The sequence below is a fragment of the Macaca nemestrina genome, chromosome 6 (assembly GCF_043159975.1).
Source record: "Macaca nemestrina isolate mMacNem1 chromosome 6, mMacNem.hap1, whole genome shotgun sequence".
NCBI classification, from domain to species: Eukaryota; Metazoa; Chordata; class Mammalia; order Primates; family Cercopithecidae; genus Macaca; species Macaca nemestrina.
In genome coordinates, this window is record NC_092130.1 from 42,493,591 (window position 1) to 42,516,306 (window position 22,716).

The window sequence follows — 22,716 nt, forward strand, 5'->3', positions numbered from 1 at the left end:
TGGATGGGGGTTGGGGTTTCGTAATGAAACTGTTCTGCCTCACATCATCAAAGCATTAGTTAGATTCTCATAAGGAACACACAACCTAGATCCCTCGCATGCACAGCTCACAATAGGGTTCACACCTCTCTGAGAATCCGGTCTGAGAATCTCTGACCGGAGGCGGAGCTCATGCTGTAATGCTCACTCCCCACTCCCCTGGCTGCTCACCTCCTGCTGTGTGGCCTGATTCCTAACAGTGCGGTCCGGGGGTTGGGGACACCTGTTATTGATCATAAAGGTTACCGAAGTCTGATTTGTGTATCAGTGGTTCTCACACTTTGGGTCTCGGGGACTTATTTATACTCTTAAAGATGTTGAAGATCCCAAAGAGCTTTTGTTTACATAGGTATGTCTATCAGGATTTGCCATATTAGGAATTAAAACTGAGAAATTTAAAAAACATTAATTTACTTTAACATAAACTCATTTATGGTAACATAAGTAAGGTTGCTCTTTTCCATAATAGACAGCTGTTTTCATAAATTTTTTTAAGTTTGAGGAGTGGCATTGTTTTACATAGCTAGAAATATTGTTGATACCTGTTTGACTACAGAAGACAGCTGGATTCTCATATATGCTTCCGCATTTAGTCTGTTGCTGTTACATTGTTTTGTTGAAGTGTATGAGACAGCCTCATAGATGTGTAGTTTGAAAAGGGACTAGTATTTTAACAGCTTTTTTGCAGATTCTTACGGACCTTCTTTCATGCTAAACAAAACTGAACAAGTGGTACTTTCTAAAGAAGAATCAGAGAGTCTAGGAAGTATTGAACCTTTTGTTGAATTGAAAGGTGATCGTCAAAAACACCAAAACGTTCATGTATTTTGTAGTAATTCTCTGGGTATTTGTATTAGACTTGGTAGGTTTTTAGTTTGAGAGGAATAGGGGTGAGATGATGTCACTAAGCTTGTTGGAAAACGGGAGTGTTTTCTCATCTGGGGACATTTTTGTGGAAAATAGTTATTACTTCAAATATACAAAGGAACCTGGTGAACTCCTCTATGACTCCTATCTACAAGAAGTCACCAGACTTGTATCTTTGTGGCTGGGGAGAAATAAAGCAAGCAGCAGGTGACAAGCACGATCAGACCATCATTTTGGAAGAGAGAATTCTAAGGAAGAAGGATGGTAGTGGTGATACATATTACCTAACAGAGAGAAATGCAGAGTACCTGCTGTACTTCATATGACCCAGGTTTTGAGGGAAGATAAATTACTCCCTGTAAAAAGAGATGCTAAGTACTACAGACTATTATAAATGATAGCTAATTAGGGGTGTTTGACTAATCTGTATTCTAATATCCTAATTTAGATTGGCAACTTCTTCTTATATCTTGAGTATTGGGAGCTCCATTAATACATGGTGGTGTTCTTTTTGTCAGTCTGTAGGTATATTGTTAGAGCCATGCAGTGACCATGGTGATAGTGAAGATGGCTGTCTTGAGAGGTAAGCATTTTTTCTTGTTTCTAATTAATCATTTTGAGAATTGGAGCTCTTCACAGATTTTTGAGGTGAATTTTTTAGATGAATATCCATTATAAACATATAGTTTAGATAATCTTAAACAGCCTTCTTGTTATAATGGTAGACATAAAGGATATTAAATACCCATAAATATTTGGATTTGTGCAGGTTCAGACAGACAGTAGTTGTAACTTGGAAAACATTCAGAGGGAAAAACAGCCTTTTTGGAGACATTTAAATCTTTCAGTTGATTGTGGAACAATTGGGAATTTACTGATATTCTGAGTATACCTGTCAGTGAGTTAATTCATGGTCTTGTAACTGTGTATAACTAACTGAGAGATATTGTATTTGATTCAACAAATATGTGTAGGATGTTTGTCTTCCTCTTTGAATTTATCCTTGGTGTGTCTCAATATGTCTCAATACACTATTAGGCGGCTGGTGCTTTTTTAACCTCTTTGGCTGGCTATAATGGTAGAGAAATACTGGAGGCAACGAGTATTTCAGCTAAATGTGGAGTCTCAATAGATAGCCTCTTTGGGTAGAAGCTTTCTGGAATGTTTTAAGTCACAGAATCAGATTTGGGTTCTTGTTACCCTTTGCATCAGTCTTCAAGATGCTGCCAGAAAGTATAACTTTCTTAGGACGGTGACTTGAGATTCTGAAAATACTTCAGTAATGAAGTTGCAGACTAGATTGTAAATATTGAGAGATCCCAGATAGCATACTAATTTGCTGACAGCCTGTTGGCCAAGACATATTTGTATTCCATTGTTTCTTTTAATTATAAATAGGAAGCCTATTCTTTAAGGGTAAGTAAATTCTTTGGAGCCATGTCTCTGGAGCCTCCCCATACTCTGAAGGTCCACAGATTTCCTGCTTATAGCAGTTCCTTGTGCTTCCTTTCAGGAGGCAGGAATCATCCTCTTCCAGCCCAGGGAGTATTGGAGCTATGGGCTGAAGATATAAGATTAACAGCATTAACAGGCACCCCCAGAATGATGACATCTGGATTTGGTAGAACAATAAGGAGCCATTTAGTGAGGATTCTTCTGTTGTTGTTGTTTTGTTTTTGTTTTTGTTTTTTTAAAAGCTCTTTCCTCTTCAACTTCAACTGTGTATAAGTTAGCAAACTGGTTTTTAGATCCAAAGAGTACCTTGGTTAGGTGGATTACATTTTGTTTGTTTAACATTCATGTTTCTCAAATGTAGGTGATTAGGTCTTTTAGGTTGCTAAGGTAGTATTTACTCATCCTACCATTTGCTCCTACACTAAGCAAAGGAATGCCTTTAAGCTTATCAGAGCATTTAGTTCATTTCTTATGCTCAGCAAGAATAAGGTAATTATCTGTATGAGAAAATGACTTGCCATATTTAGATCAAGGCATGTCTCCTGAGTGCATACTCTGTTATGGCCAGTTAGAAGTGACATCTTGATGTGTCATTGTAAATTGCCACAGTGCCTTTGGGGAAAAGAACTTTTCCCCAGTAGGCATATTGATAATCTACTGTATATTAGCAGGTGCTCTCTTGACTGGTAAAATAAGTACAGATCACTTATGACAGCTTGCTATAACACTTGTTCTAAATAAGGGTTAGTTTTTCTGGGGAAATTAAAGGTGGACTGAAATTTTTTAAATTTCCTTTTAGTATGTTACTGTTATGTTTTGAGGAGGGAAAGGTTTAGAAGTAGTAACCTTCTTTGATTGGAAGTAGTAACCTTGTGATAGAATACAGTTAGGTTTAAAGTAAAAGACATAGTATCTTTTTTTTTTTTTTTAAATAAAGTCTCCTTTGAAAGTCTCAGGAATGGAGAGAATAGAGCTGTTTATTTGGTTAAAACATTTATTTTATAAAATCTTTATTATACATTCTTTTGGGTTTCTACTTACTGTGGATTTTAGTTTTCATTTTATAAAGGTTTTTCTTTTGTGCTGTGGTTTATGGGGTGGAGTAGGGATTGTTACTTGATTTTTCTAAACCTGAAGTGATTCTGTGGATCTTTTCAGTATTGTGTGATTTTTCAGATATAGGGCTCCAAAGAATGGGCATATGTCCAGTTGGCATTTTCTCCTCGTACGTTGTAAATGCTAACTGTGTGGTGGAGTAGAGGAATCTAGGTAAGAAATACATAATGATAGTAGGCTTTTTATTCTTAATATACTAACAACTTTACTTGTATTTTTAGGGAAGAATATTTGTTATTTGACAGTGATAAATTGTCACACTTGATTCTGGTAAGAACTATTTTTTATCTTAGTCTTTAAAAACTTGCCTAGGTTTAAACTGTCTGTTATGTCTGGTCTTTCACGTGGGTTAGCTAGGTTTAAAGATTTAAATATAAATACTCCTATCAAATATTTTACAGTTAAACAGCAACTTAATTTGCCACTTTTGGCTACAAGAGACTTGGTTATGAAAACACTTTCCTGAATTTGGAATCCAAACTTGTCTTCCAATAAGACATATTCTAAAACCGTGTGTTTATCTTTGAAAATAGTTTGCACAGTGGGAGTGGGATAGTCGGCTGTGTAGGCACAATAAACTAATGAAGACTACACATGGATATGTGCTGGATGTGTTTAAGCTGGGTGTGAAAAGCTTCCGTCATTGTGAAATGTATTCTTTATTTTAAAATACAGGATTCTAGTAGCAAGATATGTGATTTGAATGCCAACACTGAATCAGAAGTACCAGGAGGTCAAAGTGTTGGTGTTCAAGGTGAAGCAGCATGTGTTAATATTCCACATTTAGATCTGAAGAATGTTTCTGATGGTGATAAATGGGAAGGTAATTTTACCCACACACATTATTTTCCTGATAATGTTGTTTGTAACTGAAATTACCCTAAGCGATGATAAGACTACAGCCCTTTTCTGGATAACCTTATTCATCTTGATCTTGTTCTCCCTTTCATATAAGATAAATAAGTGGGTGTTTTTAGTGAAACACACTGAGATTTTGGGGCAGCATCTCATGAACTAGAAGTTCTTATCTGATCCATCAACAGCTTTGAAAATGGATGTTAGAGCTGATTTTTTTAAAAGGTCACCCAGCATACACATTTTTGTTAATAGTTAAGGGCTATCTCCCAGTCTTTGAAAGCCTAGTATGTTACGGCTTAGGGATCTCACCAGTTTAAACAGAGGGTGTATAATTACCTTTTCCTTAGAATCATCAGCAGTACATTTTTGAAAATGACCTTCAAGGGTACTTCTAAACAAATATCGTACCATATTCCTGTTATCTCTGTCTTCGGTTATGAAGGTATGGTAGAGGGGACTCTAAAAATTTGCACAAAGGAGAGAAGTTAAAATTTAACAAGCAAACAACATGGGTATATGTATGTCTCAAAACTCAGCAAATACATAGATTTGTGTGTTTCTTTGTATATAAAGTTCTCTTTTTGCTTCAAGAGAATAAAAAACTGTAAACAAATGCTGAACTTCAGTGGATGATTTGCATGCTGGAGTATTTGTGGGGAAATTTACTGATACCCGCAGTTTACTCTGAAATCCGTGAAAAAAATAAGATGGTTAATGGGATGGATAAATGTTAAAAAGCAAGTATAGTAGAATGTTAATGATAGACTGTGATTGATATATGGATATTCAGTGTAAAGTTCTTTCAATTTTCTATGTATTTGTAAACTTTCAAATGTTGAGTGGGGGTGGGAAACAAGCAATAAATTTGGATCTAGGAGTTTTTCTGGATCATACACCTTGGTAAAAGAGACAATAAGATAACTCAAGAATCTTAAGCAGAGTTACATATTCATTCACTTGGATGAAGATCCCTGGGTTTTGTCACCTTTGGCAAGTTATCTGTTGACATACACTGGCAATAACAGGAATTGTAATGCCAGTGCCATGGACTCCTTTTGGCCCTGTAAGTGTACTCACCTGATCGCAGATCGCAAATGGAGTGTGTGTGGATCTTTTTTTTTTTTTTTTTTTTTTAAGGTCTAGGCATTTTTTTTTAAGAGCCCCAACCAAGTCATTGTCTGTGCCAATTTTTATTGCTGTCTCCTCCCCACCCTCCTTTTTATATAGGCCTAGATGTTTGGCATGCCCAGTGGCATATTATCTGTTTTAACTTAGACTAAATTAGGAAGTTGTCTTTCATTTGCTTTGTTCTGGGTTATTCAGGACATCTGGAATTTATGAAGATGCTTCCCAGTGTTAGGGGATATGTTAGCATACTGGTGGCAGTTGAAGATTATATGTTCTTTTTTGTTATTTATTGTGGCTGAAATAAAAGGAATGGTGGTCGACAGAGCATCCCTTGGAGCATTGCTAGGAAATGAGTCTTCAAAGGAAGCAGCTGGGATTCTGATAAAGCACTTTTGTTTCTTCCTATTAGAAGATGCAGATAAATAGTTCTGTATGATCTTTGGCCTGGGAGTCCTGATTAAATTTTAAACATAGAAGAACAATTGTTTTTCATTGTCTGAAGAGAATGGACCTTCTCTGTCTTAACTTCAGTGTTCTTGAGTCTCCCTGAAAGAGAACCTGATACTGGACTTTTTTTTCCATGTCAGAATTCAGCACCTATACCTTGGTATAGATAAAGGAGGTAACCTGTAGGCTGCTGATGCCTGATTTTCAGTGCCTGAGCTGCCCTGGTTCAACAGCCTAAACAAGTCTATGTAGGTCTCCTACTTGCTCTTCCAGAAATAGGGGTCTGCGACTTTCAGAAAGCCAATGGTTACAGACACCAGAGTGAACTTCCCAGCCATAAACTGTGCATGTGCTTTGTAGAGTGGCTGTTTGTAGACCATGTTATTTCTTCTAACTGTGTCACTAATGCGAACATTTATTGATTTTCCACAATTAGGAGTTAGGATTTTTTTTTTTTTTTTTGAGACAGAGTTTTGTTCTTGTTGCCCAGGCTGCAGTGCAATGGCATGATCTCACCTCACCGCAACCTCCGCCTCCCAGGTTCAAGCAATTCTCCTGCCTCAGCCTCCCGAGTAGCTGGGATTACAGACATGTACCACCATGCCTGGCTAATTTTGTATTTTAGTAGAGATGGAGTTTCTCCATGTTGGTCAGGCTGGTCCCAAACTCCCGACCTCAGGTGATCTGCCGGCCTTGGCCTCCCAAAGTGCTGGGATTACAGGCATGAGCCACCATGCCCGGCCAGGAGTTAGGATATTCTCAATGAGAGTCTTATTTATTTAAGAGACCAACTTACTTTAGACCCTGGATACCTTGGAATCAGACATGCTTTGTTTGATGTGACTCTTTGTAGAGAAGTGGGATGACTCCAAATAGAGCCCTATGTCACTATTCCTAAGTATATGGTTTTTGTTTTGTTTTTTCCTCAAAGGGTAAGAAAAACAGTCAGCAGAATGCAGTAGTTAGCAAGCAGGTAGCACACATGACTGTCACCAGTATGAATTTGTAGCAGCTGTTCACAAAGTTTTGACTTTTAATGGAAGTGGATACCATCTTCAGATTCTCTCCTGCTAACTCTGGAATGAAATGCAGTAGAATTTTTTCAAAGAGCAAACTAAGGGAGATTTTTTTCTTTGAAATCATTTATACTGAAAAACTTCAAACAATGCCTGCTTAAGAATTTCCATTTCTTCAGTTTTATGTTTGAGTTTTAATAAAATAGCGCTACTTTGAGTTTTCCCCCTTTTTTGCATTGCTTGCTGAAATGGAAATGTTATGTTTATGTTTGTTAAAATCTAGTTAGTAGTAATTTCTTTTAATAAAGTTTTTGAACAGAATGCCTAACTGGTTTTAGGGAAATGTTTTTGGTATCTTTGGCTTTGTGTTATGTGTATGGTTTGTTCTGACTGTGCCGTGTGTTCACTTTAGTATTTTTTGCCATTTTTTCCATTTTATTAGCGTCATGCCCTATCACTTTTCCCCTCATTGATTTCAAAACAATGCATCTGCAGAGAGATGGGGAGGGTAAGTATGGTTCACCATAGTTTAGTTTTTTTGCCTTTTTATGGTTCACTTTGTTTGTCTTTTTATTAAGCCCTTCTCCTGCTGTCCCCATATCTTAGGAAAACTGTTCTGGGTTCAAAGTCAACCCAGAAAAAATTGCTGTTACTTTTGTCTTTTCTTAAAATAGGATATTTCTCATAAAATGTTCACTACCAGTTACTTATTTGCTGGGACACAGGTACAAGGGTTGCTTTGAAAATCACTTTATTGTTGGGTTTATTGTGGGATCGCACGCTTTGTACCCAATTTTTAATTCTCAGATTGATCTGGGCTTCAAAAACAAACTAAATTATGTTTTTATTATTTTGAAAGGAAAGGTAATGCTTTAAATTGCTAATGCATAAAGTTAAATTACTAAAGCAGCAATCTTAGCTACTGTGTGAGGAAAAAGAAAACATCACTCTTGAATTTTGACACTGTCAAGCCCTCTTTGCATTCATTTTCACTATTGCTAATAGCCAATAGCATCGAAATTTTTAAGTGTAGTTATTTAAAAAGCTGCCGGGCGTGGTGGCTCACGCTTGTAATCCTAGCACTTTGGGAGGCCGAGGCAGGCGGATCACTTGAGGTCAGGAGTTCATAACCAGCCTGGCCAACATGGTGAAACCCCGTCTCAACTGAAAATACAAATATTAGCCAAGCATGGTAGCCGGTGCCTGTAATACCAGCCACTCGGTAGGCTGAGGCAGGAGAATCGCTTGAACCCAAGAGGCAGAGGTTGCAGTGAGCCGAGGTCATGCCACTGCACTCCAGCCTGGGTGACAGAGCGAGACTCCATCTCAAAATAAATAAAAAGATAATGTGTAGATGGCAATTTTTTCTTTCCCTCCTGTACTTAATTTCTTATTTGGGGTATATTTGTGGATTGTGTGTATGATCTGTATGTGTTCTGTATGTAATCAAACATTATATTTGCAAAGACATCGAACGTATTAACATAGCTTTCATTTGAGGGCATACAGGATAACTGCTGTAAAGTAAATGTGCTTAAGAAGGCCTAGTGCTATTAAGTTTTGTCTTAGTAACACTGATGAGTATTATTAAAATATATATTATACATAGGAATCCTGTAACAGAAGATAACTGTCACAGTTTAATGTTAGAGGCCAGGTGCTGTCAGGTGAATCAGCTCCTCCTTTTGGGAATGTTAGAATTCTTCTAAAGTCAGAGAGCTCCATTTGGTGAGTGTTCTGTGTAACATGGGGAGCAGCTCCCACTTTTTCTTAATGTAACTATTTGACAGTGAGGGACAGGTCATGCATCATTTGGCTTTTAAGTTAAATTTCTAAGAAAGAACTTCAGTTCTTGCTGTTTCTAGTTTTTCCCTACTTGAAAAGTAACATTTGTAAGTAAAACATCTTTAGAAAAGTTCAGAATTATATTAAATAACATCTTTAGAATTAAATTGGGTTTTAAAGAGCTTGACAGTGTCCTTTCTTGCTTTGCCACTGGGTTCAGAAATTTAAATTTATATGGAAATAGAACTCTGGGTTGGGCACAGTGGCTCATGCCTGTAATCCCAGCACATTGGGAGGATCACTTGAGCCTAGGAGTTCAAGACCAGCCTGGCCAACATAGTGAGACCTCGTGTCTACCAACAACAAAAAAAGAAAATTAGGCATAGTAGCAAGCACCTGTAGTCCCAGCTGCTCGGGAGGCTGAGGTGGGAGGATTGTTTGAGCCTAGGAGGTCGAGGCTGCAGTGAGCCACCATCATGACACTGAACTCCAGCCTGGGCAGCAGAGCGAGACCTTATCTCAAAAAAAACAAAACAAAACAAAAAAAAAAGAACTCTGGGCTAAAAATTGAAGCTTGAATAATTTTAAACTATAGTAGGCTTTATGAAGACATATATGTATATATAAAACGCTACGTAATGGTATGATTTAAGGAACACATAGCTGATATTTTGTGACTTTTTTCCCATGTGGAATCAAGAGACCCATGGTACTATTCTTTGTGTTTTTTTATAGAGCCATTTCCTGCTTTTAAGTCTTGGCAGGAGGACTCTGAGTCTGGAGAAGCTCAGCTGTCCCCACAAGCTGGAAGAATGAATCATCACCCCTTGGAAGAGGACTGTCCTCCAGTATTATCACACCGCAGTTTAGATTTTGGGCAAAGCCAACGTTTCCTGCATGATCCAGAAAAGTTGGATTCCTCATCTAAAGCACTGTCTTTTACTAGGTATATGATTTTTATGTACTTACAAGAGGCAATTCCTATTATATACCCAAGTCTTTTGAGAGATTTAGTCTTCCAGCATGGGCTTCAATAGTGACACTCCATCTCAAAAAAAAAAAAAAAAGATTTAGTCTTCTAGACATAGAATTCAGAGCTTTCTCCCTGATTTTATAGAGCACGTTTTTGTAATTTTTTTTTTTTTTTTTTTGACCCTGCTGAGTTCATTGAGGTGTAGTGTTTGAAGTTTGTTCTCAAATAGACTTTTCTCATGGTGTATTATTCATTTATTTGTGTATTCATTGCTGAAATACAGAGCTCTGTAAAGGAAGCAGCAGGTGGTGCTGAGCAGTTCCTAATCTTTTTTTAATCAAAGCTTTAAATGGATCTGAATGTCAAAAACTTTGCTATGCAGTTTGAACAGTTACAAGAGCTCTGAGCTGCTAGGTATCCTTTTATTTTCTGCCTTTGTCCAAACCAGTTTTAAATGATTCCAAACTGTTTGCATCACCACTTGTATTAGCTAAATTTGTGGTCTGTAATATTACAGTGTTTCTTTATACTACCTGTCCTTTAGTGTTAGGGACTTATTTTTACCTTTAAGATTTACTTATTGCTAATAGTGTTATGTCAGGGCATTAAGAGATACAGTGTTGGTACTTGAAAATTTAACTGTTGGCCTTTTGTTTTAATTCAGAATTCGAAGATCATCCTTTAGTTCAAAAGATGAAAAGAGAGAAGACAGAACACCTTATCAGTTGGTCAAGAAACTTCAGAAGAAAATCAGACAATTTGAGGAACAGTTTGAAAGGGAAAGAAATAGCAAGGTAGGTCTGTAGCATTCCCCAGAGTGAGCTAAATCTAGTATTAGAACTGAGAGGAGTATTTTTCAAGAGCATTAGTTTAGATCTGTGTGAGAAAGGTAATAAATCTGAGATGCCCAGAGGAACAGTGATCATGTAGATCTGAGATTATATAACTCCTCAGTCTCCTGACTTCCAGGTCAGTATTCTTGCCATTTGCACCGTGGCATCTTTTTATTTCCATTGGCAAAGCAGCTTTTAGAATTTTTAAAGCAAATACTTTTACATTGACAAATCATGTTACTGCTATTTCTGCTCTTATCAAAAACTGCAAGTACCAAATGGGGAGGAGAGGGAGTTTGTGAGGGATGAAGTGGAGGAGGGAAAGAGAGTTTTAATAGTTAGGACATGTGAAGTGGAAAGAGTCCTGTACTTGGGGTCAGAAGACCCATATTCAAATCTGGCTTCTGCCAGTTACTAGACCTTACCTTGGGAGAACTTGACTTAATATCCTGCCCTATCTAATTAAAATAAGATGAAATGAGAATTGAGTAGTCTTTGCTGTGGGAACTGTAAAATACTATTTGGACATAAATTAACATAACTATTGCTTATCACAAGTGTCAGTGATTCTGCTCCATAATTTTTCAGCCCTCCTACAGTGATATTGCTGCTAATCCAAAGGTATTAAAATGGATGACAGAGCTTACAAAACTGCGGAAGCAAATTAAAGGTACATTTTGTGCCATTTTGTAATATATTTGCAGTTAAAAATTTTTTTTTATATTAATGTCTGAGAATTACAACATTTGATAATTTTAAATCTTGGGCACTGTTTGACAAAAATGAAAGTTACCTTTTTTTCTTTTATTAGGGTCAAAATTGCATACTGTAGTACTGTGTTATAGTACAGTAGTTCTGTATTATATTTTAAATGTCTTTTTTGTGTTTTTATTAGTAACGTCTTTTTGAAAGATACCTGAGATTGTATATTCGTAAGTGAACTGATGTTATAAAGTTTATCTGAAATATATTTCAAATATTAAGCAGCTTTGAGTTGTGGTGGATATTTCATTAAGATTTTTTGGTAGATATTTTCATCTAAGACTAAGAAAGTCTAATCACAGTGACTTGTTTATACCACAAAGACTAAATTGTAACTCTTGAATGATAAACTAGGCATTGCATTTCTAGGTGTCAAACTAGTATAGTAGTTGTTGAAGTATATTTACTTTGTGGATGTTTAGTGAGTATGTATTTTAATAATTATTACTTTTAAAATTATGCAAAATAGGGGTTTATTATCTGGAGCATCACTTTGGTTTATTCATTTAAATTTACTCAATAAAGTTTTTATTTTTATTTTTATTTCTTATTTTTTTGAGACAGAGTCTCACTCTGTTTCCCAGGCTGGAGTTTAGTGATGCCATCTCAGCTCACTGCAACCTCTGCCTCCTGGGTTCAAGTGATTCTTGTGCCTCAGCCTCCCGAGTAGCTGGGATTACAGGTGCATGCCACCAAGCGCAGCTAATTTTTGTAATATTTAGTAGAGACAGGGTTTTGCCATATTGCCCAGGCTGGTCTCGAACTCTTGGGCTCAAGTGATCCACCTGCCTCAGCCTCCCAAAGTGCTGGGATTACAGGTGTGAGCCACTGCACCTGGCTTATAAAAATAAAAAAATACGTATTTTTTATTTTTTGAGACAGAATCTTGCTCTGTCATCAAGGCTGGAGTGTAGTGGCAAGGTCGTGGCTCACTGCAGCCTTGAACTGATGGGCTCAAGTGATCCTTCCACCTCAGCCTCCAGAGTAGCTAGGACTACAGGCATGCACTGCCACACCCAAGTAATTTTTTAAAATTTTGTATAGAGTTGGGTTCTTGCTTTGTTGCCTGGATTGGTCTCAAACTTCTGGCCTTAAGCAATTCTCCCACCTCGGTCTTGCAAAGTGTTGGGATTACAAGTGTGAGCCACACGCCTGGCCCAGTAAAGTGTTTAGTATTTCTGAAGTATTAAGTACTTTGTAGACAACTAGAGATATAGCAGTGAACAAGACAGACACAGTCCCTACTGTCATGGAGTTTATATTCTTGTGGTTAAGATAAAGTCTGGCTTGCTCTCTCTTTTTTTTTTTTTTTTTTTTTTTAAGACAGGGTTTTACTCTGTTGCTCAGGAGTGGAGTGCAGTGGCATGATCTTAGCTCATTGCAACTTCCACCTCCCAGGCTGAAGTGATCCTCCCACCTCAGCCTCCTGAGTAGCTGGGACTACAGGCACATGCCACTATGCCCAGCTAATTTTTTTGTATTCTTAGTAGGGATGGCATTGCACCATGTTGCCCAGGCTGGTCTCAAACTCCTGGGCTTAAGCGATCTGTCTGCCTTGGCCTCCCACAGTGCTGGGATTACAGGTGTGAGACACCATGGCCGGCCAAGATAATGTCTCTTAACTCCTCTTTAGAGTATCGCTTAATTTTCCCCTGTACTTCTGTTAAAGATTTCCGTGTTTAATGCCAATTTCCAGTCATCAGTGAAAATTATTACTTTGATTTTATTAGTAACTGATACCATTAAATTGTCTAGCATTGGCCTCATAATTTTCCCATTTTCTTTCACTTCTACTGCCCTGTAGTCCATTTGCTGCATGGTAGTTAGATTAATCTTTAAAAAATTCATGTTAGCCTGGGTCCCAGCTACTTTGGAGACTGAGGCAGGAGGACCACTTAGGCCCAGGAGGTCAAGGCTGCAGTGAGCCATGTTTGTGCCACTGTACTCCAGCCAGGGTGACAGGGCAAGACCCTGTCTCAAAAAGAAAAATAAAAAGTCATGTTACTCTCTTTTTCAAGCCCTTCAGTGGGCTTCCACCTAGAATAAAGTCAAAACTCGTGACCATGGCTTTCAAGGCCTTGCACACTCTGCCCTTGGCCGATTTTATCACTTTCATCTCTTTTCTGTTCCTCAAACTTGCCAAGCTTTAGGACCTTCACACTGGCTATTGCCTCACTAGGGACAGATGCCCTTCCAGTAAATCCTTTATGCTAGACGAGCTCCTTATTCCGTATTCTACCAGGATGATACTATTCAGAGAGGTCTTCTTTGTCAGTCCCATCCAATGTAGTTGTTCCTCCACAAATTATACTGCTTTTAGCACTGCAACTCCATCCTGTTTTATTTATAGATCATAGCATTCTTTAAAGTTATTTTACTAATCTGAGTATTTGGTTATTGTTTTTCGTTCCCTGAATTTATGCTCCACAAGAACAGGAACCATGTCTGTTTTGTTTTCTTCTGTATCTCCTATGCCCATCAGAGCATTTTATTCAATAGTAGGCTGTCTATGGATATAAAATTAATAGCTTGTTCTCTCTTTTTTTATTATGTTTTTGTGTTTTTTTTAAGACAAGGTCTGACTCTGTTGCCCAGGCTGCATTGCAGTGGTACAGTCTCAGTTTACTGTAGCGTGAGCCTCCCAGGCTCAATGTGGTCTTCCCACTCCAGCCTCCCAAGTAACTAGGACTTACAGGCATGTGCCACCGTGCTCAGCTTTTTTTTTTTTTTTTTTTTTTGAGACAGGGTCTCACTCTCTCACCCAGGCTGGAGTACATTGGCGTGACATTGGCTTACTGCAACCTCCGCCTCCCGTGTCCAAGTGATTCTCCTGCCTCAGCCTCATGAGTATTTGAGATTACAGATGTGTGCTACCATGTACAGGCATGTGCTACCACACCTGGCTAACTTTTGTATTTTTGTTAGAGACGGGGTTTTGCCATGTGGACCGAGCTGGTCTCGAGCTCCTGACCTCAAGTGATCCGCCCACCTCGGCATCCCAAAGTGCTGGGATACAGGTGTGAGCCACCATGCCCGGCTTCAGCTAATTTAAAAAATTTTTTGTAGAGATGGGGTCTCACTCAGTTGTCCAGGCTAGTCTCAAACTCCTGGGCTCAAGCACTCCTTCTGCCTCAGCCTCTCAAAGTTCTGGGATTACAGGTGTGAGCCACCAGGCCCGGCCTAGAATAGCTATCTTGCTGTTTTTTGCTTAAATGTTTTATTTGGCTTTGAAATATCTAAGTCTGTGTGCTTTAATGTGTACTTTCTTGTTGTATATCTTGCTTATTCTTTGACCTGGTCAAAGCTAAAACCAATTATTATTGATCTCTCCTTATTTCTGACATGTAGATGCAAAACACAAAAGTTCTGATGGAGAATTTGTACCTCAGACACGTCCACGTAGTAACACTCTTCCAAAAAGCTTTGGTTCTTCTCTAGACCATGAAGATGAGGAGAATGAAGATGAACCGAAGGTCATTCAGAAGGAGAAGAAACCATCTAAAGAAGCAACCCTTGAGCTTATTCTTAAAAGACTGAAAGAAAAACGTATTGAGAGATGTCTTCCAGAAGATATCAAGGTAATCTTGAGTTGTGATTTTTGCCCAGATTAGCCTTTAGAATTCCTGAAACAAAATAATTACTATAGCAGGATAGAGATGTCTAGGTAGTCTGATTTTCCTGAATCTGCTCCCCATCTTTGCAGATTCAGAAACATGCTTTAATCAGCATAACAGAAGTGCCAAATACTTCAGGAATTGAATCATAATAAAACTGAAAAAACTAGAATGCTGATGAGTTCATTTATATTCGAGGCAGTTGGCAAGATGAGTGTATAAAGAGCACGAAACAGGTAGCTCATGCCTCTAATTCCAGCAATTTCAGAGGTCCAGGCAGGAGAATTGCCTGAGCCCAGGAGTTCGAGACCTGCCTCAGCAACAAAGTGAGACCCTGTCTCTGCAAATAAAATTTAAAAATTAGCTGGATGTGGTGGTATGCACCTGTAGTTCCAGTTACTTGGAAGGCTGAGGTGGGAGGATCGATGGAGCCCCGGAGATCAGGACTGCAGTGAGCTGTACCTCCAGCCTGGGTGACAGAGTGAGACCCTATCTCAAAAACAAAAAAAAACCATGAAACAGACCTACAGACCTCAGCTTGAATCCTGTCCTTGTGTCTTAATAGCTATATGTATTGATCTCCTAGCTTATGCCAGACATTGGGTGGTTATATTTTATGCATTATGCCACTCAGCCCCTTCAACAATCCTATAATGTATATGGACGTGATTATGTCCATTAATACTAAATTGATATGGTTATGAGGATTAAATGAATTTTTTTTTTTTTTTGAAGAGCCATTATTCTTCCCTAGTAAAGCCTGTGCCTAGGGCAGTCCTGATCAAAGCACTTGGCAACCTATTCTTATATTGGATGAGATTTGCTTGGAGAATGGAGAGAGTAGATGGTCTCAGGTGAACTTTTATCTAAGTAATAGTCCTGATGCAGAACTCTTACTTTGACAACAGAGTATACCTGTCTCATGATCCAAATATTGGAGTCTTTCTTTCCCTTGAATAGAGCTGAATTAGTCATTCTTATCTCTTCCCCTCTTAACATTTCTTTTGCTTAAAAAAAATTTCTTTTGGCCGGGCGCAGTGGCTCATGCCTGTAATCCCACCACTTTGGGAGGCTGGGGTGGGTGGATCACCTGAGGTCGGGAGTTCGAGACCAGCCTGGCCAACATGACGAAACCCCATCTCTACTAAAAGTACAAAAAAAATTAGCTGGTTGTGGTGGCACATGCCTGTAATGCAGCTACTCCAGAGACTGAGGCAGAAGAATTGATTGAACCCGGGAGACGGAGGTTGCAGTGAGCCAGGATTGCACCACCGCACTCAAGCCTGGGCAACACAGCAAGACCTCGTCTCAAAAAAAAAAAAATTTTTTTTGGGGTACAAATCGTGTCTCACTATGTTGCCCAGACTGGTCTTGAACTCATGGCCTTAATTGCTGAGATTATAGGTGTGAACCACAGCATCAAGCCCTTTTAAAATTTTATGTTAGAATAAATATTCCCCCACCCCCCAACAACTTTACGCAATTGTGTTATCCCTGGTTTAAGACTGATTCAAGCTTGAAGTTGAAATCAGTGTTTGATAGACTACACTCAGCTATCCTCTACTGAATGTATATAATTTTAAAGTTACGTTTGTTATAGCAAGATGTTATCCAGTGAATTTTTTTATCTTCAATTTTACTCTCATGAGAGACCAGGGTAGTATTAATGAGTCCTGGGAATAAGTAGAGAGATTATTTGGTCTAGTGTTAAGGGGTATTCTGTGGAACGCACCTTCAGGTGTTAATAGTTGATCCTGTAGAACGAAGGGGACAAATTTGTTTTAATTAGTAAGAGTATGCAAGGCTTACCATATTTATTTGTCTGTGGAGCTTGTTTGTGGACAAATAAATTTGGGAAGCATTGCTTACTCTACTAATTAGACTATAAAAGCTGTAAGAAGAGTATTGCAGTGTAAAGAATGTGCTAACCCAGATGAAGGAAAACTGAGGTAATAGAGAAGTGTGAGGTCACAAATGGACATTGTTGAGCTTTTTCCAGGATCTTTCCACTATACTGCTTCTAGATTTTCTTAATGGTTTAGAATAAATATTGTATTGTAAAACCTATGTGTGTATGCGCATGCGCGTGCGTGCCTGCTCACTTAATGCCAATAAAATGCCAACAACATTAAATGAAATAGCAAGCAGTTATTTATGTTTACTCTGTGCCAGGTAGGCAGTGTTGCAAATACTTTACATAGAACTCATTTATTCCTCATTAGAGCCCTTTAAGGTAGAACGAAGTATTCCCATTTTACAGATGAGGATATTGAATACAAAGAGGTTAGGTAATTTACCCAAACCAGTAATCATAATCTATTCAGATAAAATGTAAAGCCATCAAAGGGGTTGGTACCTACTTATTACAAGAGCAAATTGTACAGGAGACTGAAAAATTTGCCTGCAAATCTGCAAGCAAAGGCTTTATTAGCCTGGGCTAGACTGTTGATGGTCTGCCCTTTCTACCTAATTATTTACATTGTGGGAGCGAGGAGAATATTAATGATGCCAGTGGAGTTTTTGTTTTTGTTTTTGTTTTTGGGTTTTTTTGTATTTTGTTATTTTTTTTGTTTAATTCCAGAAAATGACCAAAGATCATTTGGTAGAAGAGAAAGCTTCTCTTCAGAAAAGTCTTCTTTACTATGAAAGTCAACATGGAAGGCCGGTAATATCTCTCTTGCTAAAAAGATTTGATTTTATGTCTTAAAAAAGAACATGAATCACTTCTGTGGCCTGCGTTCTTCAGGGCTGTTTTTTGAGGATTATTTCCTACAATTGGGGGATTGCCTATGTATTTAATATAAATTTGAAATTGGGAGAATAAGTCATTGTTTAATGTTTTGGACATTTTAGATTTGTGATGACTAGACAGTTTCTTTTTTTTCTTGCTTCAGGTGACCAAGGAAGAAAGGCATATTGTTAAACCTCTCTATGATAGATACAGGCTTGTAAAACAAATGCTTACAAGAGCTAGCATCACTCCTGTCCTTGTAAGTAAAATAAGCAGTAATTCTCTAGTTCATTTTATCAAGATGTACTCTTCCCCCAAAAAATTATTATTGTGGTATATTGGAGAAATACACAGTCAAGACAGAAATAATTGTCCTTGTAAGGTGAGATTACTGATTTTAAAGTAAGAAACTAATAATGTCTGCTAGTATATCCCAGACACTTTTGTAAGCATTTTGTAAGCATTTTTATGTATGTTTATGTCATTAAATCCTGACAAGTAAAATCACAACACGTAGAATATGATAGCATCATTTCAGAGGTGATGAAACTGAGGCTTAGGCGGTGAGTGATGTGCCTAATCTACTTTGTAAGTGACAGAAGCAGAATGAGAAACTCATTCAGAGTTTCTAGTTTATTTCCATTTAAATTCATGTCAGAGTGTCTAGTTTATTTCCATTTAAATTCATGTCTTTGAAAATGCATCAGTTTTGTGGTGGCCATGATGATGTCCTTTTATTTGCATAATGATATAAGCTGACTTTTAAAATAAGTTAATCTTTTTAATGAGAAAAAGTCACTTAAAATAATGCTTATTGGTATTTGTGTGCATTTTTAAAGAAAAATGAAAACTGTAGTATTTAAATGCAATTAAGCGCTGTCTTCAAATTAACCTTTAGATAGTATGACTGTAGATAGATTGGTCTTGGGTTCAAATAGAAAACAGCATGTATCCCATTCTACATGATTTCCTATGAATTAATTCACTGAACCTTCTGGTTTGCTGTGGCTTTCAGGCTATTTTTATGTAGACAGCTACTTGCATGGCAGCTTCCTTTAGGTGATGACTGCCTGGTGACCTTTTTTTTTTTTTTTTTTTTTTTCCAACTTTTATTTTAGATTCAAGGGGTATATGTGCAGTTTTATTACCTGGGTGTATTGCTTGATGCTGAGGTTTAGGGTACAAATAATCCTGTCACCTAGGTACTGAGCATAGTGCACAACAGTTTTTCACTCCTTGCCCCCTTCCCTTCCCTCCCCACAGTAGTCCACATTGTGTATTGTTGCCTTTTTTTATGTCCATGAGTACCTGATGTTTAGCTCCCACTTATAGATGAGCACATTCAGTATTTGGTTTGCTGTTCATTTGTTACTTCGCTTAGGATAATGGCCTCCAGCTGCATCCATGTTATCCCAAAGGACATGATATTTTGTTTGTTTGTTTTGTTTTTGTTTTTGTTTTTGAGAGAGAGTCTCCCTCTGTCACCCAGGCTGGAGTTCAGTGGTGCAATCTCGGCTCACTGCAACCTCAGCCTCCTGAGTAGCTGGGATTACAGGCACCCTCCACCACGCCTAGCTAATTTTTTAGTAGAGACAGGATTTCACCATCTTGGCCAGGCTAGTCTTGAACTCCTGACCTTGTCATCCATCTCCCTCGGCCTCCCAAAGTACTGGGATTACAGGCATGAGCCACTGTGCCCTGCCAATTTTGTTCTTTTTTATGGCTGTGTAATATTTTATGGTGTATATGTACCACATTTTCTTTATCCAATCCACTGTTGATGGGCACCTGATTTCATGACTTTGCTATTGTGAATAGTGCTATGAATAACCATGTGACTGCATGTGTTGTTTTTGGTAGAATGATTTGTTTTCTTTTGGATATATATACCTAGTGATGGGATTGCTGAGTCAAATGTCAGCAGATGAATGGGTAAATAAGATGTGGTAACCCATACACCCAAAATATTCTTCAGCCATAATAAACAATGAAATAATGATAGATGCCACAACATGAGTGAACCTTGGAAACAAGCTGAATGAGAGAAGCCTGACACAAAGGGGCACATATTATATGATCCCATCTTTATGAAAGATTTAGAATAGGCAAGACCATAGAGACAGAATTTAGATTAGTGGTTACCAGGGGCTAGGGGGAGAAGGCAAATGAGTGACAGCTAATGGGTACAGAGTTTCTTCTGAGGTAATGAAATGTTCTGAAATTAGTGGAGATAGTTGCAAAACTTGGTAAATATACTGAAAACCACCAAATTATACATTTTAAAAGGGTGAATTTTATGATATATAATTATATCTTAATAAAGTTGTTTTTAAAAAAGTATAGAATGGTCCTCAAACCAAAAAAGTTGACACCTATTTTTAAAAAGAAAAGTGCTTCCAATTAAACTATATATGTGTTCTTATCATTTAGATTTTTTTTTTTTTTTTTTGAGGTGGAGTCTTGCTCTGTTGCCCAGGCTGGAGTGCGGTGGCGCAATCTCTGCTCACTGCAACCTCCACTTCCTGGGGTTCAAGTGATTCTCCTGCCTCAGTCTCCTGAGTAGCTGGGACTACAGGTGCCCGCCACCACGCCTGGCTAATTTTTTTGTATTTTTAGTAGAAGCGGGCTTTTACTGTGTTAGCCAGGATGGTCTCGATCTCCTTACCTGTGATCTGCCTACCTTGGCCTCCCAAAGTGTTGGGATTACAGGCGTTAGCCACCACGCCCGGCCCATTTAGAATTTTTAAAATATCTGTTGTATGAGCTCTTTTAGACTTTTCTAGGCATAAATTATTATCTTCCTTCTGCATAAATAAAAATATAAGCAAAAATAAATTTAAGCAGTTCCTAAAAATATTTAAAGCAAATGTTTAAGATTTTGAAAATTAAACAGAAGATTCATAACATAATGAAGTGAAGCTTTACTTGACACTTTGAATACGTAAAATGTAAAACTATTTATATTATTGATTGATATAGGGATCTCCATCCACCAAGAGAAGGGGTCAGATGTTACAGCCAATCATAGAAGGAGAAACTGCACATTTTTTTGAAGAAATCAAGGTAATCCTTTAAAGAAATAATTATCTAATCCCTTCCCTAAGGGAAAAGTTCAAAGACAAGACATGTTTAATTCTCTGTTTGGATATCTTTTTAGGAAGAAGAAGAAGATGGTGTTAATCTGTCCTCTGAGTTAAGTGATATCTTGAAAACTGCAGTACAGGTACAGTCTTCATTAGAAAACTCTGAATCTGATGTTGAAGAAAATCAAGAAAAACTGGCTCTGGATCTCCGATTGTCAAGTTCTCGAGCAGCTTCTATGTATGTATGCTGATTTGTGATTTTAGCCTATTTTTATGATAAAATGTATATGCCAAGAAATTTGATGTTAAATGAGCATTAAGGAATTAATAGGAGATAAATCAAGATTTATCAAAGGATGCATGCTTTTTAAGTGTGATTTACAAATATTTATTGTCATTCCCATTTTTAAATAAAACATCACTGTGTTTCAAAAATTTAAAAAAAAAAAAATCTAGCCAGGCACAGTGGCTCATGCTTATAATCCCCGCACTTTTTGAAGCTGAGGCAGGAGGATTCCCTTGAGGCCAGGAGTAGAAGACCAGCCTGGGCAACATAGACCCAGACTCTATAAAAAATTTTTAAAAATTAGCCAGGGGTGGTGGCGTGCATGTGTAGTCCCAGCTACTTGGGAGGCTGAGGCAAGAGGATCGCTTGATTCTCTGTTTGGAGGATATTGAGGGCACTGTCGCACCACTGTGTTCGAGCCTGGGCGACAGAGTGAGACTCTGTCTCTAAAAAAGCAAACAAACAAAATCCTACAGTTGATTTATAACAAAGTACAGGAACTAGTTGCGAGTCGATCTTTTTGTTCAATATCCACTTCTTTACCTTTGGATGATATGGTATATGTCACTGGTTCTGAGCCCTGACTTCACTGGGAAGATTTTAAAGTACTGATGCTTGAATCCTTCAGCTGTTCTGATTTCATTGGTTTGCAGTGGAGATTAGGTATTGGTAGAGCTAAGAGTTCCCCAGCCGCTTTTAATTTGCAGCCAGAAATAGAACCTCTCTTAAGAATATAATGAATCAAGTGTGCCCTTCAGTATTTTCTTACCATTTCAATTCTAGGCCTGAATTACTGGAACAACTTTGGAAAGCCAGAGCTGAAAAAAAGAAACTACGCAAAACGTTGCGGGAATTTGAAGAAGCATTTTATCAACAAAATGGAAGGTTTGTTGAGCATCACAAAATTGAGTCATCTTTCTCCTCTAACTCACAAGTTGACCATATGTTGAAATAATGGAATACGTGGGGTTAGAAATTGTGCATATAGGATGCTAGCACTGAAAAATTTTAAAACATTCCTTTATGCTCCGAGGCCCTGCTTTTAATGGCCAGGAATAGTCACAGCTAGTGTAAACAAATCTGATTAACTATTTTCAGATTGTCCTAGGGTGCCTTGGTTGTACTGCAGTGATTTTATATTCTTTAATTCTACATCCTTACCCTTTTGGGAGTGGTTGTGAAATGAGATACCTCTTATTTTAGAAAGGATCCCATGACAGGAGTGGTATCCTCAACTAGTTTGGATTTTTTATCTTATACTGAGACCATTGTGTTCATACTGTGTGTTGAGGCTGCCCATTTCCAAGGTGTGTAACAGTGTGCCAGGCATGTGGCTCCTATAATACAGTATGGCACGTGCCTTTATCTAACTAGGTAATGCACAATGGCTTGGAAGGGCTCTTTTAAAACTAAGAAAAATACATTCCAGTTCTGATGGTGGCCAGAAGTTTGGGTTCAGTTATCTCAGGCCTGAGAAACATTTTTCTAAGTAGCTGGGTTATCTTACCAAGCTGATAGCTAATACTACAAATTCTAAAATATCTGTACTCTAATTCCCTTTGCTTTGTGAGTCTCCTATATAGGTTGGCACATATGGTTAAAAATAATCTGAAGTGGGCTGGGCACAGTGGCTCACGCCTGTAATCCCAGCACTTTGGGAGGCTGAGGCGGGCGGATCACGAGGTCAGGAGATCGAGACCATCCTGGCTAACACAGTGAAACC

The 22,716-nt window shown here is 38.1% G+C and overlaps 2 protein-coding genes across 15 annotated transcripts in view; one reads left to right on the forward strand and one right to left on the reverse strand.

The window, feature by feature from the left end:
• Positions 1 to 22,716, forward strand: part of LOC105467092 (family with sequence similarity 13 member B) — a 96,457-nt gene that overhangs the window by 71,289 nt on the left and 2,452 nt on the right. For 6 of the 14 annotated variants that reach the window (XM_071098371.1, XM_071098372.1, XM_071098370.1 and 3 more), the window contains 13 exons: positions 1,425 to 1,489; positions 3,699 to 3,747; positions 4,153 to 4,300; positions 7,369 to 7,434; positions 9,447 to 9,657; positions 10,349 to 10,478; positions 11,106 to 11,187; positions 14,628 to 14,857; positions 17,475 to 17,558; positions 17,788 to 17,883; positions 20,604 to 20,687; positions 20,782 to 20,945; positions 21,777 to 21,878. In XM_071098371.1, the coding sequence (XP_070954472.1) occupies positions 1,425 to 1,489; positions 3,699 to 3,747; positions 4,153 to 4,300; positions 7,369 to 7,434; positions 9,447 to 9,657; positions 10,349 to 10,478; positions 11,106 to 11,187; positions 14,628 to 14,857; positions 17,475 to 17,558; positions 17,788 to 17,883; positions 20,604 to 20,687; positions 20,782 to 20,945; positions 21,777 to 21,878 (1,511 nt within the window). The remainder of the gene's footprint in view (positions 1 to 1,424; positions 1,490 to 3,698; positions 3,748 to 4,152; positions 4,301 to 7,368; positions 7,435 to 9,446; positions 9,658 to 10,348; positions 10,479 to 11,105; positions 11,188 to 14,627; positions 14,858 to 17,474; positions 17,559 to 17,787; positions 17,884 to 20,603; positions 20,688 to 20,781; positions 20,946 to 21,776; positions 21,879 to 22,716) is intronic. The other 8 variants (XM_071098374.1, XM_011716470.3, XM_071098373.1 and 5 more) reach the window with 5 other exon arrangements.
• LOC105467091 (polycystin 2 like 2, transient receptor potential cation channel) overlaps positions 4,710 to 22,716 on the reverse strand; it is a 65,703-nt gene continuing 47,696 nt past the window's right edge. The window contains exon 15 of the mRNA XM_071098381.1: positions 4,710 to 4,794. The gene's annotated coding sequence lies outside the window, so the exon portion shown is untranslated. The remainder of the gene's footprint in view (positions 4,795 to 22,716) is intronic.